This window comes from Acomys minous (assembly GCF_964271855.1).
Source record: "Acomys minous genome assembly, chromosome: 16".
Classification (NCBI taxonomy): domain Eukaryota; kingdom Metazoa; phylum Chordata; class Mammalia; order Rodentia; family Muridae; genus Acomys; species Acomys minous.
Window position 1 is genome coordinate 25,623,033 of NC_140498.1, and position 25,290 is coordinate 25,648,322.

General features: G+C 43.1%; 1 protein-coding gene across 7 annotated transcripts in view; it reads right to left on the minus strand.

Annotated features, from left to right (window-relative positions):
* The window catches only part of EBF1 (EBF transcription factor 1), a 395,401-nt gene that overhangs the window by 86,064 nt on the left and 284,047 nt on the right, over positions 1-25,290 (minus strand). For 5 of the 7 annotated variants that reach the window (XM_084763354.1, XM_084763352.1, XM_084763358.1 and 2 more), the window contains one exon: positions 13,717-13,850. In XM_084763354.1, coding sequence (XP_084619480.1) covers positions 13,717-13,850 — 134 coding nt within the window. The remainder of the gene's footprint in view (positions 1-13,716; positions 13,851-25,290) is intronic. The other 2 variants (XM_084763355.1, XM_084763353.1) reach the window with 1 other exon arrangement.

Here is a 25,290-nt window from a genome sequence, read left to right on the forward strand (position 1 = left end):
GCATGAATAGTGCAGTCAGGGGAGACCATTAGGTGCTGTGTGAAGATGGAACACTCATAGTCTCTTTCATGGCCTGCAGAGGCTACCAGGCCAACAGGAATCAAGAATTTGGTCCCCTTGGGCTGCCTATATGAGTGTTTGTCTTCTCCAGACTCACACAACAAGATGAGGAGAGCCCTATGGGGCGGGGCCAAATGATACAAGCTCATTATGGACTATGGGTGGCAAGTGAAGCCTCTGTGAGAGAGACAGACACAAAAGAGGAGGTGGCCAAATAGAGCTCCTCATGACCAAAGTGTTAGAAAGAGCAGAGAGGACATGGGGCTGATTCAGCAGCTGCACATGTGGAGGCAGCTGTTGGAAGAAGCCATCTGCAAAGTCTGGAAGCCCGGAAGGAAAGCGCGGGTCTGTGTGTGGTCTCTTGTGGCATCATAAGGACACTAGGAATAGAAAAAGTGTGATCTATACACTCTTGGAACTATTGAGGAAGACAGGCTGTGGAATACTAGGGGAATGCACGACTCGGGGCAAGCTACCTTCTCTGAGGGGCCACAGCATGTGCTCTCTATAGCTCTCTAGTGCTCAATAAGTAATGATGGCCATGACCTAAGCAACAATGACCTTCTGTGGTCTTCCCACAGTGCGCTCGGCACTAGGCTAAGCTCTTTTAATGACTTATACCCTATAGACTTCAGGGGGCAGGTATGACTATTAGCTGGTTCATGGATAAGGAAAGTTTAGAAACATAAGCAAGGGACCAATTAGAAGCAGAAAGCTCCCCTGACTCACGGTGCTCCATCAATAGTGCCACAACTCTCTAGACTGCTTATCATCTTTCAGTAATTTCTGCTTCATGGACTTTACGCCCTCTCTCTGCCTTTGCAAACATCAATTGCATCCCTAGGACCTCCTTCACCCTCTAAGTCTGGGAGTACCCGAAGCACACAGAACGGCCGTTCTCCCTGTGAAGCTAAGCTGAGAACAATTCCCTGGCAGAGCTCAGAAGCAACCCCACCATCAGCCAACGTGCATGTCTTCTAGCCACTGGCATAACATGAGAGAAAAGCAATGGGAGGTTCTGAGCCACGTGCAGAAAGACTACTAGACCAACACACAAATGTTTTCACTCTTTCCTCGCCATCTTTACAATACTGAACTTCCTGCAACATTAGCAAAGCAAATGGGGGGGAGGCTGGGAGAGGGAGGAAGCAAGTCTCAAAGACTCAAAGGGATAGAGAAAAAGGAAGCAGCAGTTTGTTAATGTTCTCTGGGGACAGAACTTTGACTCGTAGGGTCTTGGCTCTGCTATTGCCACCATCCATGCCTCAGTTTACCAATTGAATCGTCGGCTACATTAGCTCAGATCTTCTCTGTGGGAGCTCAGAATAATATTAAATATGTGTTGTGTTTGGGTAGTGCTTCTCCAGGGACGCTAGTGCCTTCTAGATTAATTTTTTAATTTATGTATTAATAATTCTCACAGCATTCTCCCTCCTTCTCAATTAGAATGATAATACCCATCTCTTTTGAGATAGGCAGGGGGTGCTGAGTGATGGACGCGGAACAGACACTTAAGTAAGGAAGCTGTAACGCAACGCGTAATTAAAGCTTTGAGATGAAATCCACCTTAGAAGCTTTAAAGTGGCCAAGGAAACAAACTTGCTGTTCTTTCATTCTGGAGCATTCATCTTTTTGTAATTAGAAATGGCATTTTTAAAGGATTTTTTTTTCAAGCCCAGAAAGATGACTCAAGGGGTAAATATGCTTGCTGCTAAACCTGGTGACTCCAGTTCAATTTCCTGGCACCCACAGGGAATTGAGAAAAGGAGGACCAACTTTCACAAGTTATTCTCTGACCTACATACACACACACACACACACACACACACACACACACACACACACACACACACACACACCCCATAATACTAAATAAATAAATATTTTAAAAAATAATTGATTTTTTTTTCAGACCTTCCTTCAGCAAGCTAAACTATGGGAAGTGTATGTTCCTGAAAGTAGTGCAGGTCATCATCCACTTCTCTGAGCATTTAAGGTTCTCTCATTCCAAAGGAATGCCTATCTGGTTATCAGAGTGGGATCTCTCAGGGAGTGAGGCACAGCAGGGGGCAAGAGGAAGGGGAGGTAGAGACAGAGACAAAGAGACAGACAGAGAGCAAATGAGCGAGCAAGCAGAGGCACTGAGTGTTACATAAGCATCCTGGTTTCCTCTCGTCCTTTCAAGATACAGCAAAACCAATGTTTAGCAAAAAGAGGTTGGATCTCATGAACCCTCAAAGATAAACTTTGGTGGGGAGACTTTTGAAACTTAAGTCTCAGGAATTGAATCCCATAGCGGCGATAAACCCAGCTTTGGAGCAGACAGCAATGTTTCTGACTGCTGTCTAAAGTCTCCCTCAGTATAGACGCAGATGCAGATAAGTTCTAGAGGTCTACAGAGGGACTTCCCTAGCTGCCCTGGTCCTTGCATAAACCATCAGCTCCATGAAGATATATTCCCAATCCCTTTGGCTTGTACCAGGATCCCAGGACTTAGCAGGACATTGGAATAACTCAGGTCTCGTAATCTACTCATCAAACAGCGAATGAACAAATAGCAAGATGCCATCAAATACCCCTCATGAGTAAGGTAAAGATTGAACAAACTCCTGTATGAGTGTTCAGAGAAGAAATGGTCAGGGCTAGGGGTGTAGCTTAGGGTAGAGCCATTGCCTAGCATGCTTGAGGGCCTGGGTTCAATCCCAGAACCGCCAAAAGAAAACAGAAGAAATAACTAATACCATTCCATTCAGAATTCTTTCTTTTTCCTAAAAAAATAAAATAAAATAAATAAAAATAAAAACAAAAAAGCTTTTGACTTGACCACCACAAGCCTCCTGGCATATTCTTGTTAAGCATTCCAAAAAAACACAGCGCCTCGTTCTGTGGACAGGAAGCTAACCGTGACCCTCAATCAATGCAGTTAATTGTATCAAAACAGGACAGCAATGGGATCGATTTCCAAAATAACAGATTGGGGAGAAAGAGACTAAAATAAACACGCTGTGCTTCAGCTGCCTCTGGTTTTTGTGGGTTTATTTATTTATTTATTTTGTAAGTTGTTGTTTAAATAAACCTTCTCCAGCTCCCTTCCCAGGATGTAGATCCCAAGCCAGCTGGGCTGCATCGAAAACTGGATTGCATGCTGACAGTCTGGGAGCTGGAGAAGAGCTGCTGAGCAAAGGCCCAATAGAGGCTCCAAAGCAGCCTGCCCCTGGCTCTAAGCAACACAAGGAGTGCCTTCCCAGAGGGTGCCCATCCTACTCTGGCCAGCTACAAGACTGTGGCTCCTGTCTGTAGCCTGTCTCTGCTCGGTCCTGCTTAGACATTAAAGTATAAGAGAAAGGAAGGCCAGGTGCACTTATAGAAAGGGCCAAGTACTGGTTCTCGCAGTTTACAGCTTACAAGGAAGCTCTGCTTGTAGAATGCAGGAAAAGAAGAAGGAAGGAAGGAAGGAAGGAAGGAAGGAAGGAAGGAAGGAAGGCAGGCAGGCAGAAACCACAGTGAAAAGCCAAAATACTGACACATAATGTATCTGCCTTTTCCTAAGAGAGGTTTCAGGTCCTTCAAAGGTATAAAGGATATCAAAGCAGTGAAATACAGACTCATCTAATATGCATGTGATATAGTGCATATTTGCATATTGATACACTGGTATTTGCACATACATTCAGTAATGTGTCATTTTGCACGCCCCTTCAGAGTGATAGATAAGTAGACTTTATGGAAAATTGAGGTGGAACCTCTTTGAACACAGTGGCCCTACACTGGCTCCGGCTCGAAGTCTTTCGAGGACACATTATGCACACCCTGCTGCTTTAAGCAGAATTTATTATGCCTAGCTGCCAGCTCCTTCTTAGTGACTCAGAGCCGAGCCACCATGCTTATGAATAGTCATCAATGTGCTGCCCAGTAATACAGTTCTGGGTCGGCTTTTTAGGCTTTCTACTTCTGCCCTGGACACAAGGCTGTCTCTTCCGCTGTCTCTGAGGCTGTTCCAAATGACCTGGTTCTGCCTTGCTGCTTCTGAGTTGCACCTGAGAAAACATATAGCATCTTTTTTTTTTTTTTTTTTTTTTTTTTGCCTGTGGAGGGTAGCATTAATTTCTCTAAATTGTGAGTGTCACTATATTATAAGAAGGTTGGGAGATGGCTCTGGACTCTGATGGACTTGAGTTCAAACTCTGGCTTTGCCGATAACTGGCTAGGACGCCTTTGGGAAGGCCTCTGACCTGCTGGCCTTCAGTTTCATGTGGCGTACTGGTGGGAAGGGATTAACTCCAAATAATACAAATACCCATATTGAGACCTCAAAAAGAGAGAGTTTCTCTACAACTTCACCATTTCTACCGTTTTCTGTTAAGGTATTTATCTACATATTTATCATGCTCCAACTATATCTAACATCACGTGTATTAATGAAAACTAAGTTATATCTATTCAGTAGTGATTGAAGCCTCATCAAATAAAATAGTTGCTAAGGAACATTGGTTTGGAATGAATGAATGAATGAATGAATGAATGGCAAATGGTCAGCAGCTATAATACGGCTGATGTGCAGAGCTCTCTGCTAGGCACTATGAAGGGTTAAGCTGAAATTTTCAGGGACACCACCTTCAAGGAAGAAAGAAGGTCCTTCGTTCCAACCCTTAGACTATTTCTGTCTTTTCTAAAAAAGATGCTAGCTCATTTAGAAATGACTCCCCATAAAATTACTAGGGCTTGAAAACTGTTCTCCAAACTCACAGTCCAAGTTTAATGTAACTGATTCACACAAATAAAATGCATAATTCTGTATCGTGTGGCTTCCATATAATAGGTAGTTAATACATTAAATCGATATAGACTTTGAAGCACAAATTTATGGAAAAAAATCTAGACGGCCATTAATTATGTTAAATGGCATACTGTATCAACTTTGAATTAAAGCAGAAGTGTGCAGGGGACAGACTGTGTGATGAGTGCATGAAGTTCACCGTAAGAGAGAACACCCGGGGAGCCTCTGTGCCTTGCTTTCACAACCCTGATGAGAACAAGCAGCAGCTAACAATCACTGCAGACTAGGAAAGCCAGTCAGGTAGACTGTGGGCACAGACGTGGAAAGAAGGTGGTCCTGGGTGGTCAGCGTGAACCCCAGAACAAAGACTAAGAGAGAGGAACCTGGCGTGGGTGGTAGGAGGAGAAAGCATTGGTTCAGAGCATTGGGAGATGTTCCTGAATCCCAGGCGCTAAAGGTCCAGGAAAGCAGCACAGTGCCTGCCATACAGACATTCCTTCCCATCCACCATAAATGCTACATGGCTGCAGCCAGGTGTGGCTTCTCTTTGCTTAAGCACATCACATTCCTGTGCTTTCTCACTGGAAGTTATGGGTGCATACACACATCTCTCCTGAACACACCGTGAACTCATTGGAAATGCGAGCTTAAAGTCTTTCTTTTTTTCCCCAGTATCATAATTATCAATAGAGAGGGGGAAATGGCAAATGGTTTGGTCATTAAAGATAAAAATATAGACTATAGCACTTTTAGAAGTAAAGTGAGCATAGATGTAACCATGTAACTATATTAAAATGGTCATTAGACCATTCCTGTCTTTTTTTTTTTAATGTGCTATCTCATTTAGAAACGAGTCCCCATAAAATTACTTGAGCTTGAAAGTTGTTCTTCAAAGTCCTGAGGAGCTGTTGGCAGTGACTGGGGGGAGGGAAAAAGAGTCTTTATTGAAAATTTGGCCACTGATAGGGTTCCCATGGCCCAGTGGATGCCCACAACCATATGCTACAGGCAGCACTAACTGGACTTAGTGTGTTATTAAAAAAAGAAAAACAAGACAGGAAGCTGAGAGAGGACATTTGGATGAGAAGGTGGAGGGGGAACTTATCATATTTACTGTGTGCATGCATAAGTCTCTCAAAGACGGAGACACAATTAAGTCAGATTCAAAGTATCAGATTCAGAAAGACCTTAAATTTTTTTGTCCAGCAGCTTCTGAGTGTTCAATGGATGTATGTTAAAGAAATATAGATTTTTGAAGCAAAAACTGAGAGGCAATTAAATGGGTATTAATTATTTAAAATCTATACATTTAATAAACTTTAAATTCTATCTGTACCTTCAGGCACACACATACACATGCATATGTGTATATATATATATATGTGTGTGTGTGTGTGTGTGTGTGTGTGTGTGTGTGTGTGTGTGTGTGTTCGTGTATTTTTATAAGTATTTACATTTAACCATATACTAATTTATATATTCTGTATTATGAAATTTAAAAGAGGTGGTAACTGAGATACTGTTTTTCCAATATGTCTTCACTTCTTTTTTAATTTAGTTCAATTTATTTTTATGTATTTACGTACATAAATGTATTTTATGTACAATGTGACATGGGTAGGCACTAGCATACTGATACAAAGTATATCAAGTTTGGAAGGACTGGTACATTTATAAAAGTATGTTTAAAGACTACGGGGAACCTATGAAAAAAATTAGATATTACCTGAAGCTGAATGGGGGTGAAATCTGGTTTCAGGGGAGCTGGGCTATAACCCAAGCACCGAGAAACTAACATGCTGCTGAGAAAAGTCATATTACGCCCCCCCCAGTGCTCCCTCCTCGTCTCCAAGTCAAAATGTTGTGCTTTGCGTCTGAGACACATTCCTGAAGGCTCTGTGGCTCTACATGAAGTCTAATAAAACTCAAGGGTGAACAAAGGGCCCTGGGAAACTTGCTATGGGTTATATAGAGATGGGTCATTGCCATCCATCCATCCCTGATTACCGGTCATCAAGAAGCAAATTCTGTTCTCATGAACAGCTGTTCCTCTCTGCTTCACGTATAGGGAAGAATGGACAGTGCAGACAGGTAAAAAAACATTACAGTACTACTAAATCCTCCATTTCCAGGTTGGGGGTTTCAAGTTGCAGAATTGCTTCCCAGGCCCTGCAAGCTGCCCTCTACCCAACTCCATCCACCCAAGGTTTGCACACACGCGCGCACGCACACACACATACACACACACACACACACACACACACACACACACACACACACACACACGGGCCTCTTCTGACTTCATCTCCAGGAACTAGGTTCAAATAATCCCCTTGCTCTGGCTGAAGAGGGGAGCATGCACCCCGTGTGAGGCTAATTGGTTCGTACAGCTATGGAGTGTTGGCTTCTCCAATCTGAGCTGAGGGAACCGCCGCCAATCTTTAAATAGAGCTGTCCTACAAAATCACATGGCGTCTAACGCCAAGTGCACACTGACTAAAACCAGATGCAGTGTATGAGAGAAAGTCTGTTCAAAGCCTTGCAGCATTACAGAATGATGGCTCTAAGCATTCCTGGTCTAATCTGGATAATACTCTGCAAATATTTCAGGCGATTTTCTCACATCTCTCCCAGGCCCCATCACTTTCACCACTGAATTTCATAACTTGGCTTCATTATCACAAAATCAAGATGCATGTCAGCCATAACCAATATCTATCTTTCTTGTGAAGTGTTCCCAGAGAGCAAGAGCTCTGCAGTTACAGAAGTTTAGGGCATGTTGAACTCTGAATTCTAGGGACTTAGACCATGATGGGACCTCAAAAGTTACCCAAGGGAAAGCTGAATGTGTTTCACTTAGTATTAATCAAGATTAATGGGCTAAAAATAATGTCATTCTCTCATCTGGCATGGGACATCTATTAATATCCCCCCAAAAACCTAGCATTCCATATACTATCTGGAAGATACTGTGGCATATACTTCTTGTTTGGAGCAGATACTGAACTCTGAGGAATGAGAGAGAAAAAGTACTAGCTGAAGACACAGCAATCAGGAGAGCCAATGTTGTGAGTAATTAAACTGGTTCAGTGATGTTCAAAGAATCCTTTTGCAAATGGCCTTGGTATCTGTGTACTGCCTGGTGTGGTCCAGAGGAAAAAGACAGAAAGAAAGGGTGCCTCCCACCCACATCTCTGTCCATTTCTGACTACGGAGGGATAATTCTAGGGAGAATATAGAGAAAGGAAACTGGACTACGACTGATTTTAAAGTAAATGCAAAGTAGAATCTTCACTTCCAAATGGGAAAACCGAGCTTCGGTCAGCAACATTGAACACATCCCTATTTTCTGAGCAATATGACTAGAGGAGCTGCACAGTCTTGACTCTTTTTGCCCACTGCTAACCCCCATAATCTATATCATTGCTTGCAATATACTCTACCACTTCCCCTCAATCTGAATGTTGCACTAAAAAAAAAAAAAATGAGGCCAATTAACTACCTTAGTGTGCATCCTCTTTTGTTATTTCTGTGATTAAATAAAAGGACTGTGGGAGCCTAAAATATCTACCACAGAGCCATCCAAAAATAATTGGAACTTGATTGGTTTTCCGAACGGTCCTCTTCTGACTCCTCTCTATTCCCTGTCTTCTAGAACCTTGCCATGAATTGCAAGTCACAAATTTAATACTAGATTATATAAATGTTACGCAACTCCCTAATTTGTTTCATGGGAGCAAGTTGTCTTTCCAAGTAAAACACCAGATCCCACAAAGCCCGACTTTAATTGCCCATGGTACCTATCCCAGTGTTAGACAGCCAGCAGGCGAGCCAACGACGACGACTCATTGTTTAGAAATGGAAGGAATTCAGAAGAGATACTAAAATGGGGATGAGCTGTACAGAGCAGGAGCACAAGCCCCTTCCTGCTCCACGCACCATGTGGGTGGGCAAAGCAAAAAACGATCAAGCGTGTTTCTGGTCAAGGAAAAGAGAAGAAAAGAAAAGAAAAGAAAAGAAAAGAAAAGAAAAGAAAAGAAAGGAGACTCACCCCGCATTCACATTAGCTCCCATCAACCCTGGTAATTTTCTTCCATTTATACATAAAACACTACAGTGTATTTTTTTCTAAGTAATTGGGAGTAAGTCAGGGAGAAGACCTTAAGATTATCAGTAAGGGCAAGAAACAATAATAATAATAAAAAAGAACAAAGGGATGGAGCATATAATCAAAAGAATCCTATGTGAGCGCACACAGAAGGCGGCACCCATGGAGTGCCACCTTTTCCTCTCTCCCAACCCTCAAGGGACAGCACGGAGCAGAGCTGAGCTACTCATTTGCAAAGGATGATGTGGTGGGGGAAGAGCACAGTTGAGGGTAAATTAAGCTGGTCCTATTTTCTCTACCTCTTTCTTTCTTTCTTTCTTTCTTTTTTTTAAAATTCTTCAGCTAAAAAAAGACTGCACATAATAGCATCAACTGCTAATCTAAACCACTGTCTGCTTGTCTTGGTGCACCAGCCTTGGTGCTCTAGGCTATGGAGTGGGGGAAATGGAAAACAGATTTTAAGAAGGAAATTCGACTTCAGGTTATACATGCTACATCTCTTAGAGATGGTGTGCCCACCAATCATATGATTAGGAATAAAGACATTGGATAAACAGGGACCTAAGTCTGGAGAAGAAGCCCAAGCTGGTTTTTTGTCTTGTTTCTTGGCTACAGCCAAAAGCAAAAAAAACAAAAAGTCTCCCTCATCCCTCTCTAAGACTGCACATGCCATTTCCACAAGACTGGTGAAGGTAGCAGTGCTGGTAGGAACCGCCCACCCCCCACCAAGCAAGGGGCAGTGCACGCAAGGGAGGTGGGCACAAGGCCCTACTCTCCAGGTGGGAACCACAGTCCAGGTTAAAGCAAGAATTGTGATGTTGAGCCCCACAAGTAATCCTAAGAGTTAAGTCCCTTCTCCAGCAGGGGAAAACTGAGCAGCCGACCAACTGAGGGCCTTCCCCACCCCCTACCTCCGAGCTCCCACTCCTGTCACTGAAAGAGGACATCGCTGTCTGCAGGCATCCCCAGGCTTGCATGACAGCCATCACACTCAGCATACTGGCTGGATGAAGGGCCTCAAAGAATGCCAGGTACTTAGTCACATTGTGTTCTCCTAGAGCTTTCCCGTAGATACGAGATCTTCAATACAATATTGAGCTCTGATCCTATCCAAGCCATGTCTTGACAAAATGGCTTTGAACTTGATTGATCATTTATTTTGCTCCATCGGAACCAAAAGGTGGTCATATAATTTCACTTTTGTCTCATTATCTTTTACTTAAATTTTATGATTGCCCGCCACCATCACCTCCACAGTTGCTATCACTATGGCTCGGCTATTCCACACCTCCTCCCCTCACTTTCTTGTATTGTTCCCTTGCTCAGATTACATTTGTTCTTGTCAATAGGACATCTCCTTCTCGAAGATTACACTGAGTGGATCAGATCTAATGTCTGTCACTCGCTGGCTATGTGACCTTGTTAATTCTACAAGGATATCTGCTGGGATCTCTTAGAAATCACAATAGGAGTTTTCACCAAGACAGAACTCCTCATTTAAGCCATAGCTCCCTAGGACACTTCGGAAGATGAGAAGAGCAAAGAACCAGTCTATGGTATGATGCTCCCCTCCGGGAGTCCACCTGGACTGAGCAAGATGAAGCGGGGATTCAGGTGCCCACATGGTAGTAGGGACCAGGAGGAGGGAGAAGAGTGGCCATGCAGCTTCTGTAGAGTCTCCTTTCCATGTGTCCTATGACGTTTACTATAAGGGAACAGACCTTTTGATGCATTTGGATGTTAACCTTGGTTAGTCCAAGTTAAATGTTAACCTAAGGTAGAGCCTACTTGGGCAGTTACAGGCACCAGTTTCTTCAAGATGCCTTGGATTAACCCTCTTTTGTCAAGTCCCTGCAACTTGCTGCCCATTCTGATTCCCACCCCAGTCCTCATCTGACTGCCAGGACACAGAACAATAGCCCACTTTGGGTTAACACTTTTCCATCCCCATCTTTTCAAGGAAAAAGAGTGACGGAAATGGTGAAGCTGTGGCTCGTAAGACCTGTGAAAGCCAGTTCTCACACAGGCCACTGTAACCATCAGGCAGAAGACACCAGCTGGCAAGAAAAGAAGCCATGGAGATGATCCTGTTCGTGTGCTCCCTGATGCCTCTAGTGAAAACTGGAGTACAGTTGGCAGGGAGACGTTTAGCGCACTTTTCTTGCCCAGAATGTTCTAGCTTAGATAACAGTTTGTTGGATGGACTGAGAAGCCTGGTTCTGGTTCAACTTTATAAGAGCTTTTAATGCTCTGGCCAGAGTATGAGACTACCAAAGCCGCACGGCATGCTGGCAAGGGTGGCTGGCACATCGAGCGGGTGGCTGCTGGTGCAAAGAGCTCAAGGATAGCTTTAAAATGGACAAGTTCCACTTTGCTTTGTTGCTCAGGAAAACATGCTCAGCTTTGAAAGCCAACTCTCAGTTCATTCCTGTGGCCCCTCCAAGAGGAAAACAAATAAAGCATCAAGAAAAGCTAAATGGTGGCACTTGCTAAGACAAGTCACTACAAGGCTGATGCTCATTTCTTTTTGTGGCTACATACACATCGGTCCTCCTGAGCACTCTGGGTCACTACTCTTAGTTGAATGGCTATTTATCTCTAGGGTTTAAGATACTTAAAAGAAAAGCTACATCCAAGAGTTTGTTGTTGGTACCACAGAGAGAAGGGTGTGATGACCTCGCAATGGCTGAGCACATTGTCAAGATCCCAAGAGTCCATACGCAGAGCAGGTAGTACTACTTGGAAAGCACGTGGGATGGAGCGGCCTGTGTGGTCTCCTGCAGTCCCTACTCTACTTTAATTTCCTATTTTGTGGTAAATGAGGACATTGGACAGGCTAGATAATGGTCACAGGTGGTGGCCTCCTGGAATACTGATGCTCTCATTCTGAGATCTTAGATAAATGCTAATTATTTGCCAGATATGTCAGCCAGGTCAGATGACCATGCTGAAAGCACTGCACACATAGAACAGTCATGGTCACATGGAGGGAGTCACATTATAAGGTACCTGAAATTAAACACCCCCAAACCAAATAACCCAATTGAGAAATGGGGCATGGAACTAAACAGAGAATTCTCAACAGAGGAATATCAAATGGCTGAGAAACACTTAAAGAAATGCTCAACCTCCTTAATCATCAGGGAAATGCAAATCAAAACAACTCTGAGATTCCATCTTACACCCATCAGAATGGCTAAGATCAAAAATTCAAGCGACACCACATGCTGGCGAGGATGTGGGGAGAGAGGAACACTCCTTCATCGCTGGTGAGAATGCAAACTAGTACAGCCACTTTGGAAATCTATCTGGTGCTATCTCAGAAAAATGGGAATAGGGCTTCCTCAAGACCCAGCTATTCCACTCCTTGGAATATACCCAGAAGATGCTCCAGCACACAGCAAGAAAATTTGCTCAACCATGTTCATAGCAGCCTTATTCATAATAGCCAGAACATGGAAACAGCCTAAGTGTCCTTCAATAGAAGAATGGATAAAGAAACTGTGGTATATATACACTATGGAATACTATTCAGCTATTAAAAACAAGGAATTCCCGAAATTTGTGGATAAATGGATTGAGCTAGAAATGATCATAATGAGTGAGTTAACCCAGAAGCAGAAAGACTCAAATGGTATATACTCACTTATATTTGCATATTAGCCCAAGGGGCATGTCCCACGAAAGCCTTCACTTACCAGGAAACTGAGACAGAGGGGAGGGCATTCTAGTGGGACTCTAGATGAGAGAAGCATGGGAGAATGGCAAAGTAGAAGGATCCAGAGGGTCCTAGAAGCCTACAAGTAGAACATTATGATAGGCAGATTTGGGCACAGGGGTCCCGCTCAAACTAAGGCACCAGCCAAGGACAATACAGGCAGTAAACCTTAAACCCCTACCCAGATCTAGACAATGGACAGAACACTCTCCACAGTAGAGTGGAGAGTGAGATATTACTTTCTCACATACTCTGGTGCCTCACCTTTGACCATGTCCCCTGGCGGGGGAGACCTGGTGGCACTCAGAGGAAGGACAGCAGGTTACCAAGAAGAGACTTGATACCCTATGATCATATAGAGGGGGAGGTAATCCCCCTCAGGAACAGTCATAGGGGAGGGGAGTAAGGGGAAAATGGGAGGGAGAGAAGAATGGGAGGATACAAGGGATGGGATAACCATTGAGATGTAACAAGAATAAATTAATAAAGGAGAAAAAAATAAAAAAAATAAATAAGGTACCTGAAAGCTGTATGTTCCTACTGTGGAAAAAACCAGGGTTCTTCAGGGTCCCTCAGTGACTCACTCTAACTGAGAGTCACTGAGTAAGTCAAGAGCTCCCTGCATGATGACTGTCGTATGAATAGTAGTCTCTGAAGCTCAAACCATAGTAGATTCTCCCTCTATGGAAGGTCCACACATAATTAACTTGCTAAGGTTTGAATAGCTTTTCCTACATATTTTATAGCCTTGCATAGTCTTTCCACTCTCCACTACACAAAAGGACCTTCACGCTACAGCAAGTCCAAGAGGACAAACTACCAAACAGAAAGCTCCACTGGTGCTCATGAGTTAGATGTAAGTGATCACCACAGGCGGCGTTTGCCTCCTGGGAAAGTCAGGTCAGCTCTCCTAGTTTCCAAACTTCTGTAGAGTGGAGATGGGCCACCCAGAGTGGTACCACTAAATGCTACACGTTCTATTAGAAATTCAAGCACAGACAGTATCTTCAACTAGACCAAGCTATTAGATATTAATGTTCAGACAACACCTACCTCACTCCAGACCAGCATGGTACCGAATATGACCTGTAACCCATCAAAGAAATTGTCCCCTATGATGATCACAGTCGCGCCTCCTGTCGTCCATCCTTCGCTCGGGCTGATGGCTTTGATACAGGGAGTAGCTGCTTTTCAACACACATGAAAAAGAGAAGGAGTCTGCTGTTAGAACCAAACTTTAATGATGGGTGACTTGAGAAAAAGAAAAAAAAAATCTTTTATCTTTTCACTAACAGAGAGTCCCTCCAGATCTCAGCATTTCCACATCAGGACCAGAAACCCGGGGAGCAACTTTAGTTCTTAAAGACATCCTTGTCATTGTTTCTATGGAGATGAATATATTTCATCCAAATCTTTATCGGTATTGAAAACTTGGGAGATTTAACACAGAAGGCAAACTGAACTGATCAAATGCTAGAGATTAGAACGCTGCAGAAGCCTTAGAGAGTTGCTTCCAAGTTGAATGTATTTCATGTGATGAAAAACGGCTACATTCTTAGGTGAGCGTTTCTGTCCAATGGAAAGCTGACAAGGTGAGCAGGGGGCTGGAGCAGGAAGGATTCTTGTTCCATGCCTTTCTCTTTGTAACATTAACACAGCCACATTCCTCATTTAAAAATCATTACAATTTTTTCAAATACATTGTCATGAGTCCCATGCTATAGATTCACTTGAGGTGAATTATACAAACAAATAACCATGGCTTGGTTGAAGCACAGACTCTTTGTGACCTTGGCTCTGTTGTTTTCCCCAGGTATAAAAACCTAAGGCTGACTTTTTCAAGATCTGATATCTCTTCTCTTTGTATTGCAAATGGCCTTTGGAGATGGGAAATAATTTGCAAAAATTGTGACTGCAAGCAGACTGGAGGTGGTTTTCCTCATCACTAGCTGTACATGGAGTGGTAGGGTTATGATTTTGAAACCTCTCTGAAGGCTGCTCGATGCCACAAAAGCTCTTTAATCCATCCTTGCCATGCGGATGCTCCTCTGATAATGACTGTTTTTGCAAACAGCACCACAGCCGGAATGGAAAGTGAGTGAGACGTTGCGCAAGGAGAGAGAGGGAGACCATCCTGCATAACGAAAATTGAGCATTCAAGGCTGACTTCCCAGGCACTGATGCCAAGGAGAGTACCGGTTAATTTTAAAAGTGAGGGGGAAGTGTTGGAAAAATAATAATAATTAGTAGTGGACTTTGTCAAATTTGGCAAAGTCTCATGTTTTAACTTCAGCAACAAGCAAAGAAAACAAGAAGTTAATCCCAGTGGGACTGGTGTTCACGTGCCACCACACAAACAAGTGGGATGGTGTTGGTTCTGATTCAAATTAATCCTCAAAACCTTGCACAGAGAAGTTTGAAAACATCCAAACCAAACATTTGGTGTTGGCTGAACTCACAGGACCGCATCTGCAGCTGAAACAAGGCAGCTAGGGTATTTACTTTCCTGCATTTTGTCCCCCAAACAAAGCAATTAATCAAGAAAACATCAAGGATCCATGACTGGACTTCAGTCTTGTCCAATTTTTGACCTACACAGGGTGCAGGGGTAGGGTCTCAAGGGCACAGGACTTTCCCTTACACAAACGCTTTCTTGAAAACGGAATTGTTGACACACATGGCCAAGTGCTTCTGAAGCAATGACATAATGCGATGTAAGATTTCAAGCTGTTTATAAAACGGATAAGCTACATTTGACAACTGTGAAAAAAAGCATAAAACATAACAATTTTTGAAAACATTTCATTAATATCGGATCTTTAAAAAAAAAAAAAAAGGATTTATAACTCAAAATGCTTAGGTGCTAAGGTCACAGACAGAGCTGTTGCTGTCTTTTTGGATGCCTTGGGAAAATACTTAGTATTGGCTTAGATGAAGTGGGTATTACAATCCCATCTAATTGCAAAGCATGGAATCCAGTGGTATCATTAAATGCCGAGACTGCGTTTACCCTGCAGAATGAAAATGGTCTCCATGTTAGCATCTATTAACTCTAGGGTTTCTGTTCTGATTTTATTTTATTTGTATGCAGACATAGTTGTTTTAGACAAAGTATCTCTTCCAAACTTCTTACATAAAAGAACACGGAAAGGAGTGCATGAGAGAGGCCTTACAATGACATGGTCAAGACCCACTGCATTTATATTTGACTCTCTTCTGTTTTCATCCACTTGTGTGTGGGGTGTGGAGGGGGTGTATATAGAGTCTGGGTGTATATGGATGTGTGGGTGGGTGGAAAGTTGAGGGTAGGTGGGGAATTGGGGGTATATGGATGTGTGTACACACGTACACTTGGAAACACTTGAACTTAAGGCAAGTTCTAGGAGCAGCTGTTCAGAGCCAACCTATAAGTCAACTCGCCAGAGGAAAGAGAGGACACTGAGCCCCAAAGTCGATACTATCTTTCTGGATGTCAGAGGGAAAGTCTTGAAAGGTAACAACAAGGTGACTAATGAAAAGTGTTCCAGCTAATTTGAAAAATTATATACAGTGACCCTTTATGTACATAAGTGAGTATGTGCGTGTGTGCATGTGCACGCATGAGCGCATGAGCACATATGTGTGTGTATATGTAATTCCAGGTGACATGTGACCATGTGTCTTAGACAAAGGTCTAGAAGACAGAATGCACATCAGTTGTCCACAGTGGGTCCTTATGAAAAGGGAATGTGGCTGGATTGGATTTGACAGGAAAAGATGGCTATTAATGTTTACTCTATTAACGTTTATCTGCCTGGAAGCTTTTCCACTGAGCATATATTACAGTAATATATGAGTAAAAGAAAAAAAACTCAGTGACGCAGGGCACGTGGTGACATTTGTACTTTTTAGAGCAAATCAATACTAAAAAGAATCCAGCCAGGCACCTAACACCACCATCTCTGTGTCTCTCCTCCTTTCTTCTCATTGGTAAGCTGTCGAAGGATGCTGGCAGAGCCTTTGGAGCATCCAGGGCCTCGCTTGCATTGATACCATCCACTCACAGGCACAGAGAGAGAAAACCACTGTCTTAACAGTCAGCCTGGCTGGATTCAGCAGAATTTGAAAGCAAGGAGATTTACACAAGTTCAATAACGAGCCATAATAACGGATGGCATTCTTTCTCAAAAAGAATGGGAAGGGAAGGGGCAGATTTGAAAGCAGGACAATTTTTTTTTTATAAGCCAGAAAATTCGTCGTTTAATTAATGAAAGACTCCTTCCCACCAGCATATTTTCACACTCTGTCCACAAGGGCACCAGACCCATTTCTGGTTCTAAATTTCATTACAAATAAAAGTTTCCCCCCCCCCTTCTTTTCCTTAATGCTTCCCCCACCCCTCACCAGCCACCAAAGTAGAGATTTTCCTTCCTTCAAACTGTGACAATAACATGATTACCCCACCAGCTTAGCATAATGGTTCTGAAATGCTCCTGGCACATTGCAGAATTAAAGTGGGAATTATTAGGTAGCGCCTCTTTGTTATAATGATCACTCCACAAATAAAAGCTCTTCTCCCAAAGGTACTGCAAGGCACAAAATGCTAATTCTGAAGATTATGTGTGTGCTTTTATTAAATATTACTATGCCCTGCCTGTTTGAGGGCTTCTCTGCTCTGATTGTTTTATGAGGACCATGTTAATGTCATTCCGTCTTGCTAGCAGCAGGCACACATTTTACCGTTTGTATGAGAGTTGATCAAAGGCCACGTGCTGGGGGAATTGCTGAGAAAACACGGACAAGCGATAAAAATCTAACAGATTAATTGGTTTAAATTTCATTTCAGGGTGTTGAACTTTGGCTCAAGACTTTAATACTACACCGTGAGTCAGGGCCTAATTACCAGATTTCCAATTTGCTTTTGAACAATGGCTGCTCTGAGAAGAAAAAGAAAGCGAAGCATTTAAAAAAAAAATAGGAAAGAGAGAAATTCTTCAGCCTCCAGTACATATTTAACAACTCACGTGTGTGCAGACAATTGCACTGGGGGCATTTCTGATCACCTCTTCCACCTCTAGAACATATATATTTTCTTCAAATCACCTCGGAAGGCAGAAGAAATCACAGATGCCCTTAGCGGTTTAAATGGTCTGACTTATAGAATCAATGCTACATGATTCTGGTGCCTGCCTGCCTGCCTGCCTGCACCAGGAGCACGGGGCTCTTGATTAGCAAGGTGAATTTACAAGCTCGGCCTCCAATAGAAATGACCTATTTCATTGATAGAAAGCCAGGGTCTGGAGAGCTGTGTTTACCTCAGGGTTTATGGGTGGCCTTGGGAATACAGGTTAATTGAGCTCAGAGGTGCCTGCCCATTGAGGTGAATTAGTGGTGTGTGTGTCTGTCAGCGGGGTCCTGGGGCTGCTCTTGTTTTTGCCTCTGAGGTCTCTTTGTGCTCTGATCGATGCCTCACTTATTTAGGGTAGCCATAAAGATGACCCAGGTTCAAGGTTTATCATATCTCATTTCAAAAAATGAGGGTTTGGCCATCATCATTGCCCCATGACAGAAGTCGCAGTAGACGTGTGTTATGTGGCTCTGTTCCCTCTTTTTCTGCCTTTAAATACCATGGACAAACAATACTTTATCAATGGGCACAATGTACAAACTTAGGAAGTTTCGAAGAATCATTGTCCATATCTCAAGTTGCTATTCACTGTGAATTGTGAAGCGGGTACAAGGTTGCTTTCTGGTTCCACTGTGGCCATTCACGAAGCATGTCAGATTCCTTTTTCTAACATTCCAGCAACCGGCCCTCTATGAACAAGCGATTCTACAAAGCAGGTATCTGAGGCTCCCAAAGGAGGTGGCAGAAACAGCACCAGCTTTTAGCAGTATCTTAGTAAACACCGATGACTCATTTGACATCACTTGTATCATTTCACAGCCAGTACAAGTTCCAGTGACATGCTCCATGAAGACTATTTTAAGTTCCAGCAGTTGAGACCTCACAGATTTGACCCAAAATGCACAGAAAAATGCCTACTCATATCAGATATACTGTACACTGTTTTCTGCCATAATTTTCCATTATTGTTGTCACTGGCTTCCTACTACTCGGAGTTCATTTATTTAGTATGGTGCCCTATGTGTTCATCATCTTACTTTGTTTATCAAAAAACCTCCCTAAGAGATTTTAGTTAAGCTGCTTGCTAACGTGTTCAGACAAATGGACTGAATAGGGACACTTGACACCAGAACATCCAAAGGTAAAGCGAGCTGTTGCTGTTTTGTTTATTTTCATTTTGAAAGACATTTGTCTGAAATGAATGTTCATTGGGAAATATGTCAGGACTGTTTCAGAGAAAATGGCTTTACTGTTGAATGCTCAAAAATGTCTTAAGCTTGTCAGAAAATGCAAAGCCCATGAGCTGGATTCTTTTATTTTATTTTTTTAATTTAAGCTTAATGTTTGTTTTTGTTTGTTAGTTTATGGGGCATGCACATGCCAGGGTATGCATGCAGAGGTCCCAGGACAACTTGCAAGGATCAGTTCTTTCCTTCCACCATGTGGGTCACAGGGAATCAAACTTGGCGTTTGTGAGTCTTGGCAGTGAGCACCTTGACCTGATGAATCACCTCGCCAGTCCGAGCCGAGCTCCTTCCAATGGCACCTTTGTGCACTGATGCAAACACTCTCCTGTGTATCTGCTAGGCTTTAGTGGTGCTGTGTTTAGGAGCGATCCCATTCCAGAAGCTGTTGGGCCATGGACAAGCCCCATTTCAACCACTGCACAGTCGCAACAATTTATCTTGCTACTTTTTTGAGTGAAATGATTATTTTTCCCCAGCTCTTCCTTTCATTTGTTTCCAAACAGATAGAGACAAAAAGGGGGCCCAAAATAGGGTTCCACACTAATTAGAAGAGCCTCTCTCTCTCTCTCTCTCTCTCTCTCTCTCTCTCATATGCATGTGTGGTGTGGTGTGGTGTGGTGTGTGTGTGTGTGTGTGTGTGTGTGTGTGTGTGTGTGTGGTGTTTGTCACTTAAAGAGAAATGTAAGCCACGATATAGAGATTTCTCAATACCAGATGCAATTAAACCTATTAAATATTAGATGAGGAAATTGAGAGTTTCAAGTGCTTTGCATCCTTTATCCCAAAGTGACTTCATCTGGCAGGAAAGCCCTTTGCTCTGACAGCATTAATGGCTCTGAAAAGGAAGAAAGGAAAAACCTCCCAGTCACTAGATGGAAACATTGCTCCAAAGACTGTTCCTCTGGAGGCAGGAAGTGGTTATCCTCCACTTGTCCCAAATGATGCCACCTGCCAATTACAGATCCAGCCCACAGTCTATCTACTTCCTATTTAATTTGCTGTTTTCTCATTTTGTCTGAAGTTTCTAAGTACCTCAGCGATCAGTGCACACAGCACCTGAATGAGAGAAGGGCATAAGTGTGGTCACACATTTTTATTCTGGAACATTTCAGGGCAAGGGCTTCTGGATAGCTGAGTCTGTTTGAAAACCAGAACTCGGTTCATGTTCATACTTCAGGGCTGTTTAACAATTTAGTTGTGGGGAAAAGAAAAAAAAAAGAAAAAGAAAGAAAGAAACCCTGACATTTTGATGTGCCTATAACTTCTAAATTGCACTTGAAACATTGTTGAAGGCTTTTGGATTTAATGACAGGCAACATAGCATTGTTTCATAATAAACAAAAATTGTTTGTTAAATACACACAGAACCTCAGAAGTTTGTACTGCATTCCGACCTGCATTTCGCATGGAAGATCTGAACTTAAAATGCACAAAATTCTAATCCTGAAAGAGTGAAAGGCAAACGTCGCCACGAGCTTTCTCTTTCCTTCCCTCGTTCTGTGATTGTCAGCCAACTCCACTGCTAAGTAATAGGGGGAAAATAGTCACGGAGGCTAGGCAAGCCCTCAGAATGAATTATTCATGGCTCCAATTGTGGTATTTGTTGCAGCAGCAGTGAAACTGCTTGCCTCTGATGACACAATGAGTAAATAATTCTTTTTTTCCCCCCAACAAGGGAAACTTTTCTGCACAAAATTATTTTTACCCTCTTCTCCTAATTACCCTGCCACATGAGAAGTTTAAGGAAGGAAAAAAAAAAGCCATGAAAGCAAAGGACTGCAAATCACCTCCCCCTCAGACAAACAGCCGATATTAAGAAAAGGGGAAACAATTTTCAGATTTAACAACAAGGACAAAAGCGCGTAACCACGCCTTCAAGGAGTACACTAGTCTTTATTCACAAGGAATCTTCCTGGGCCTGGAGTATCACGAAGTCAAATATGAACATGTCCAGTGGAAAATCTGTGACATTAATCTTGGCTGAATCGTATTTTTAACGGGACTTGAATGTGTGTGTGTGTGGGATTATCCAGATGGCCATACAGGAATCGGCCTGATAGGATTAAACCTTTATGCTGAACTCCGCTCCATCTGTTCACCGAGGCTTGCCTTTTCTTAGCTGAATATGAATTTTTAGCTTCCTTGTGTCTGGGAGCAGGACTCAGAGTGCAGGGGAAAGAGAGACACATGCATGCAGGTCATTTAACATTGCCTCAGTCTGGCTTGGGTCGCACTAAAATTTGCACTAAAAAGTTTAAAAGCATGTCAAATCTACTCGTTGTTTTTGTTTGTTTGTTTGTTTGTTTGTTTTTGTCCCAGGGTTCTTCTCCTTATTGAATTTGGGGGTTTATTCAATGTACTATCATCCTAGGCACGGATGGTGACATTTGTCTGAAAAAGCAGAATGGGGATATAAGTGTGGTAGCTTTGCCACAAAACTGTGACTCTGAGTTCAGGTGATGTGTAGTTCTGAGTGGATGACTCAGACAGAAGCCAGTCACCCGGGCTTCCTTCCCTGCCCCCTATTACAAGAGGGTTAGTATTAGTCACTTTAAAACAAATTAGCTGCTACCACTCTCACTGTCACTTCTATTAGGTTTTGTATGTTTCTCAGGAAATGTTCTTTCTGGGATGAAGCCTGGAGGAGGCGGCAGGTTGCAGATTCCTCTTGAATAAATCAAGCTGAGCTCAGTTGGTGCTTCCTGCATACACCCTCAGAAATGGTGGCCACTCATCCTTTCAATGGGAGCATTCAGGACAGAAGGGGGAGGGCTGCCAAAAAACAATGCCTGCAGTGGTTCTAGAATTAGAATTACCACCTCTGCAACAATGACAAGGAGCCTAGGGCAGAAGGGTTGTGACAGGCTTCCCAGGTACACCTTGCGTGAATCTGTGGCTAAGTTGCCTGACTGAAGGATCTCTTAGAACCTTGTCCATCAGCTGTTACAGCCACGTGATCAGTAGATGTGCTTTGGTATGCTTGCGATGAAAACTGTGAGGGACGACACCTGTTGATGGATACTGGTCCTAAGGAGGGGCCGCCCTCAGGATGAGCTAGCACCCATCTGTGGACATCTCATCCACACCTTCACAGTGACTCCACACCCCAGGAAGGGGTGGGGCTCAGCAGACCATCAAATAATGCTAGCCTTTCCATATATGGGCATCACTAGTCCATCTGAGTATGAGTAGTCCCTTAACTGAACAGCGAGATGTCAGAGAAGAGTGACACTTCCCGTCCAAACTTCAGGGTGCTAGTAGGAATGTGTGGGTAAATACCTCATTGATCCCTGCAATTGAAAATTCTAACCAGGTGTAATAAGATGTAGTTACACACACACACACACACACACACACACACACACACACACACACACACTCACTTGTAACATGGGCATGTTCTCATACATAGGCTCAGGGTCCATCCTTTACATTTTATCATAAATGATTAGTTAATTAACTAGCTAATGCTAGTTAACTGGAATCCAACCCCATTATTTAACCTGCTTTGTCCAAATGCAGGAGCCACAATGTCCACAAATAACTTACTATATATAATTAATTTTAATATAAAATTCTTCACTTAGTCCTGTTGCTTATATTGCCGGGGGTAAGGGGCTACTGGCCAGCACATTGGCAGGACCCCTTCATCTTCACAAGCAGCATAGATTTTAGGACCAAGCTTAGATAATTGAGCCTGTAAGCCAGTTATGAGGTACCATGCATATCCCAGGAGATCTGCTAGGAGTGATACCTTCAAACCCTGCCAAGTAGGACTACAAAGCCCCCCGAGGAGCAGGTAGGGAGTTAACACAACAAAAAGGGACATGGTTGAATGAGACATAAACTGCTGACCTTTGAGCATATGAGCTCCTACTTGGTGGCTCTTTAGTTTATAAAGAGAATTTGTCATCTGGATTTTTACAAATAATCTTACTTTTGTCAGGAACCAAATTCTAAACTGAAGTTAGTATACAAAGTAATGAGACTCCCTTGGGCGTTTCCAAATGCACCCCTCATCCTCCACCCCTCCCATCTACTATGTCACCCTCTTGCGAATTTAGACTATTATGCAAACCAGAGGCCAAACACATAGGGCTAAAGGCTAGATCCCACCCATGATTCTCCAGTGCATAGAGCATAGAAATCCTCCCCAAGTCAGGAATTAATTCTCAGCCGTTCGTTTCTGCAGTGTCTAATGCTGCCCCTGACTCATCAAACAATAAATGCAAACTCTAGCTATGGCCATTTCTGCTTCTGCCTTATACCCACCCCCTTCCCCGAGCCTGTGGAAGCTCCCTATCTTGCCTTCTGTTGTACGCATATAGTTTTTGTATAAGCAGTTGGGAAGAAAAGCCGGAAGGATTTCCACTGTCGTCACACAAGACAGCATAGATAGTGACTTTTTTTTTTAAGGAACCTGTGTTTTGTATGTGAGCCGCATTTCAAAATCAACCTTGCCCAACTTTTAATAAGGGGTGGGCCATGCTTTTTGCTTTTGCAAATAACTCCGTCTGTATTTCTCTCCACAAGTACAGCTGCCACGGCAAGCGAGTTGGAGTGAACTTTCATGACTGAGAGCCTTATCACGCTGAACCAGTTTCCTCTCCTCCCTAACATGGCCAGCAGTGCTGCAAGCCAGCATTTGTTACAGCACAGATGTTTCCGTGGTGATGAGCCGTGACGTCACAAGCACAGAAATGTGGACCATCAAACTTATCTGTGCACGGTGAGCAAAGAGGAATGGGAATTCCTTTCCTATGTAAGCTTTATGAGGCATTGACTCAACTTCCTCCATGACTATCCAGGATCTGGACTGTCCTGTCCTAACTGTGAAAAAAAAAAAAAAAAAAAAAAGCTAAGATGTTTGTCTTTTCCAATTCATTTCTACAGCCTGCTGATTGTGTTCAAAGTCCAGTTAGTCCCCAAAGCTGGCCAAAGCTCGCTCAGATGTCAGTTTTTGCCCTCTTGAGTACGGCTGACTTCCCCTACCCAACCCAAGAGGTAGCACTGGGCTCAGATGCAGCGGAGCCAGGGGGCCACCGCTCCTGGGCCCGTGTCACTCTTCACCTCTGGGTGAAAATCCCTTTTCCTAATTCCCGGGTTCTGCCATTTTAATTGGGGACCATAATTATTTTTAAAAGCCCACTTCATGAGGCTGTAGTGAATTTAAATGAACTCATTTATGTTCAGAGTAAGGGGGGAATAAATGAGAGGTGGGAATAAGAATGATTCATCTCAGGAAGATGAGGGGCACGCATACATGCAGATGGAGGTGGTACAATGCTCTAGTTTCACGGTCCCCAAATGTTCCTGGCATTGTTTCCTCAGGGAAGTTCCCACTTGCTTCCACATATGACGTTGATGGTTTCTAGCATCGTCTAGAAAACTCAAGCCTTTCCCAAGTCTTTCAGTCATGGGTTTCCCTGCTCAGACTCCTTGCTGTTCTTGAACTTAACTTTGATGTGTGTGTGTGTGTGTGTGTGCGCACTCCCGTGCACAGTGTGTGTGTACAAGTGTGCAGAGAATCAGCCTGCAGACAGGTACCTCACCCACTGGCGCACTGATGGATGATGACAGTACTTGGCACTCAGCGCCTGATGCTCTGAACACTGGTTAGTGCCTGAAGGTCTTTGCCATTAATCTTCACCTGGAGGGGTGGGCAAGCTCAAGGAGCTTATTCTACTCTATGGATGAGGAAGTTGTAGCTCTGAGACATTCATACTTGAGGGTTTCAAAGTCTGCTTTGATTGATGAAGCCAAACCTCCCTTCAGTCTTGGTGCTTATCTGAAATATCTGTCCTGTTTGACTAAAAAAAAAAAATCACTTTGATCCTATAAATACAGCCAAAGTTCCATAAAAGCTCAGCTGTGTAATTCCTTGTCCGTGGTATAGAGGGTGGATACTTATTAACTTTACAGAGTGTTACTTCTCTCTTTCCAAGTAAAGTTATTTCTCCCCTAAGACACAGACCCACATATGAACTATAGTAAAATCTCTCTATTTCCTTCTTCTATTTCCAAGTTCAGAAAACGACATCCTTGCATAACATCACAGGCGCCAACTTAAACACAGTAACACTGAAAATGCTGCCAAGCTTCCAGGCATAGAAACATTTCTATTGTTACAAGTTACAAGGCCACTAAACAAACCCTGAATTTGTACATCTACTACAAGTGTATCGGAACCCTGAGGAATTTACAAAGCAGAGAGCAGGTATGCTTTCATTTGAAATCTGATGGTATGGATTTTGACGATCTTCATTAGAGAGT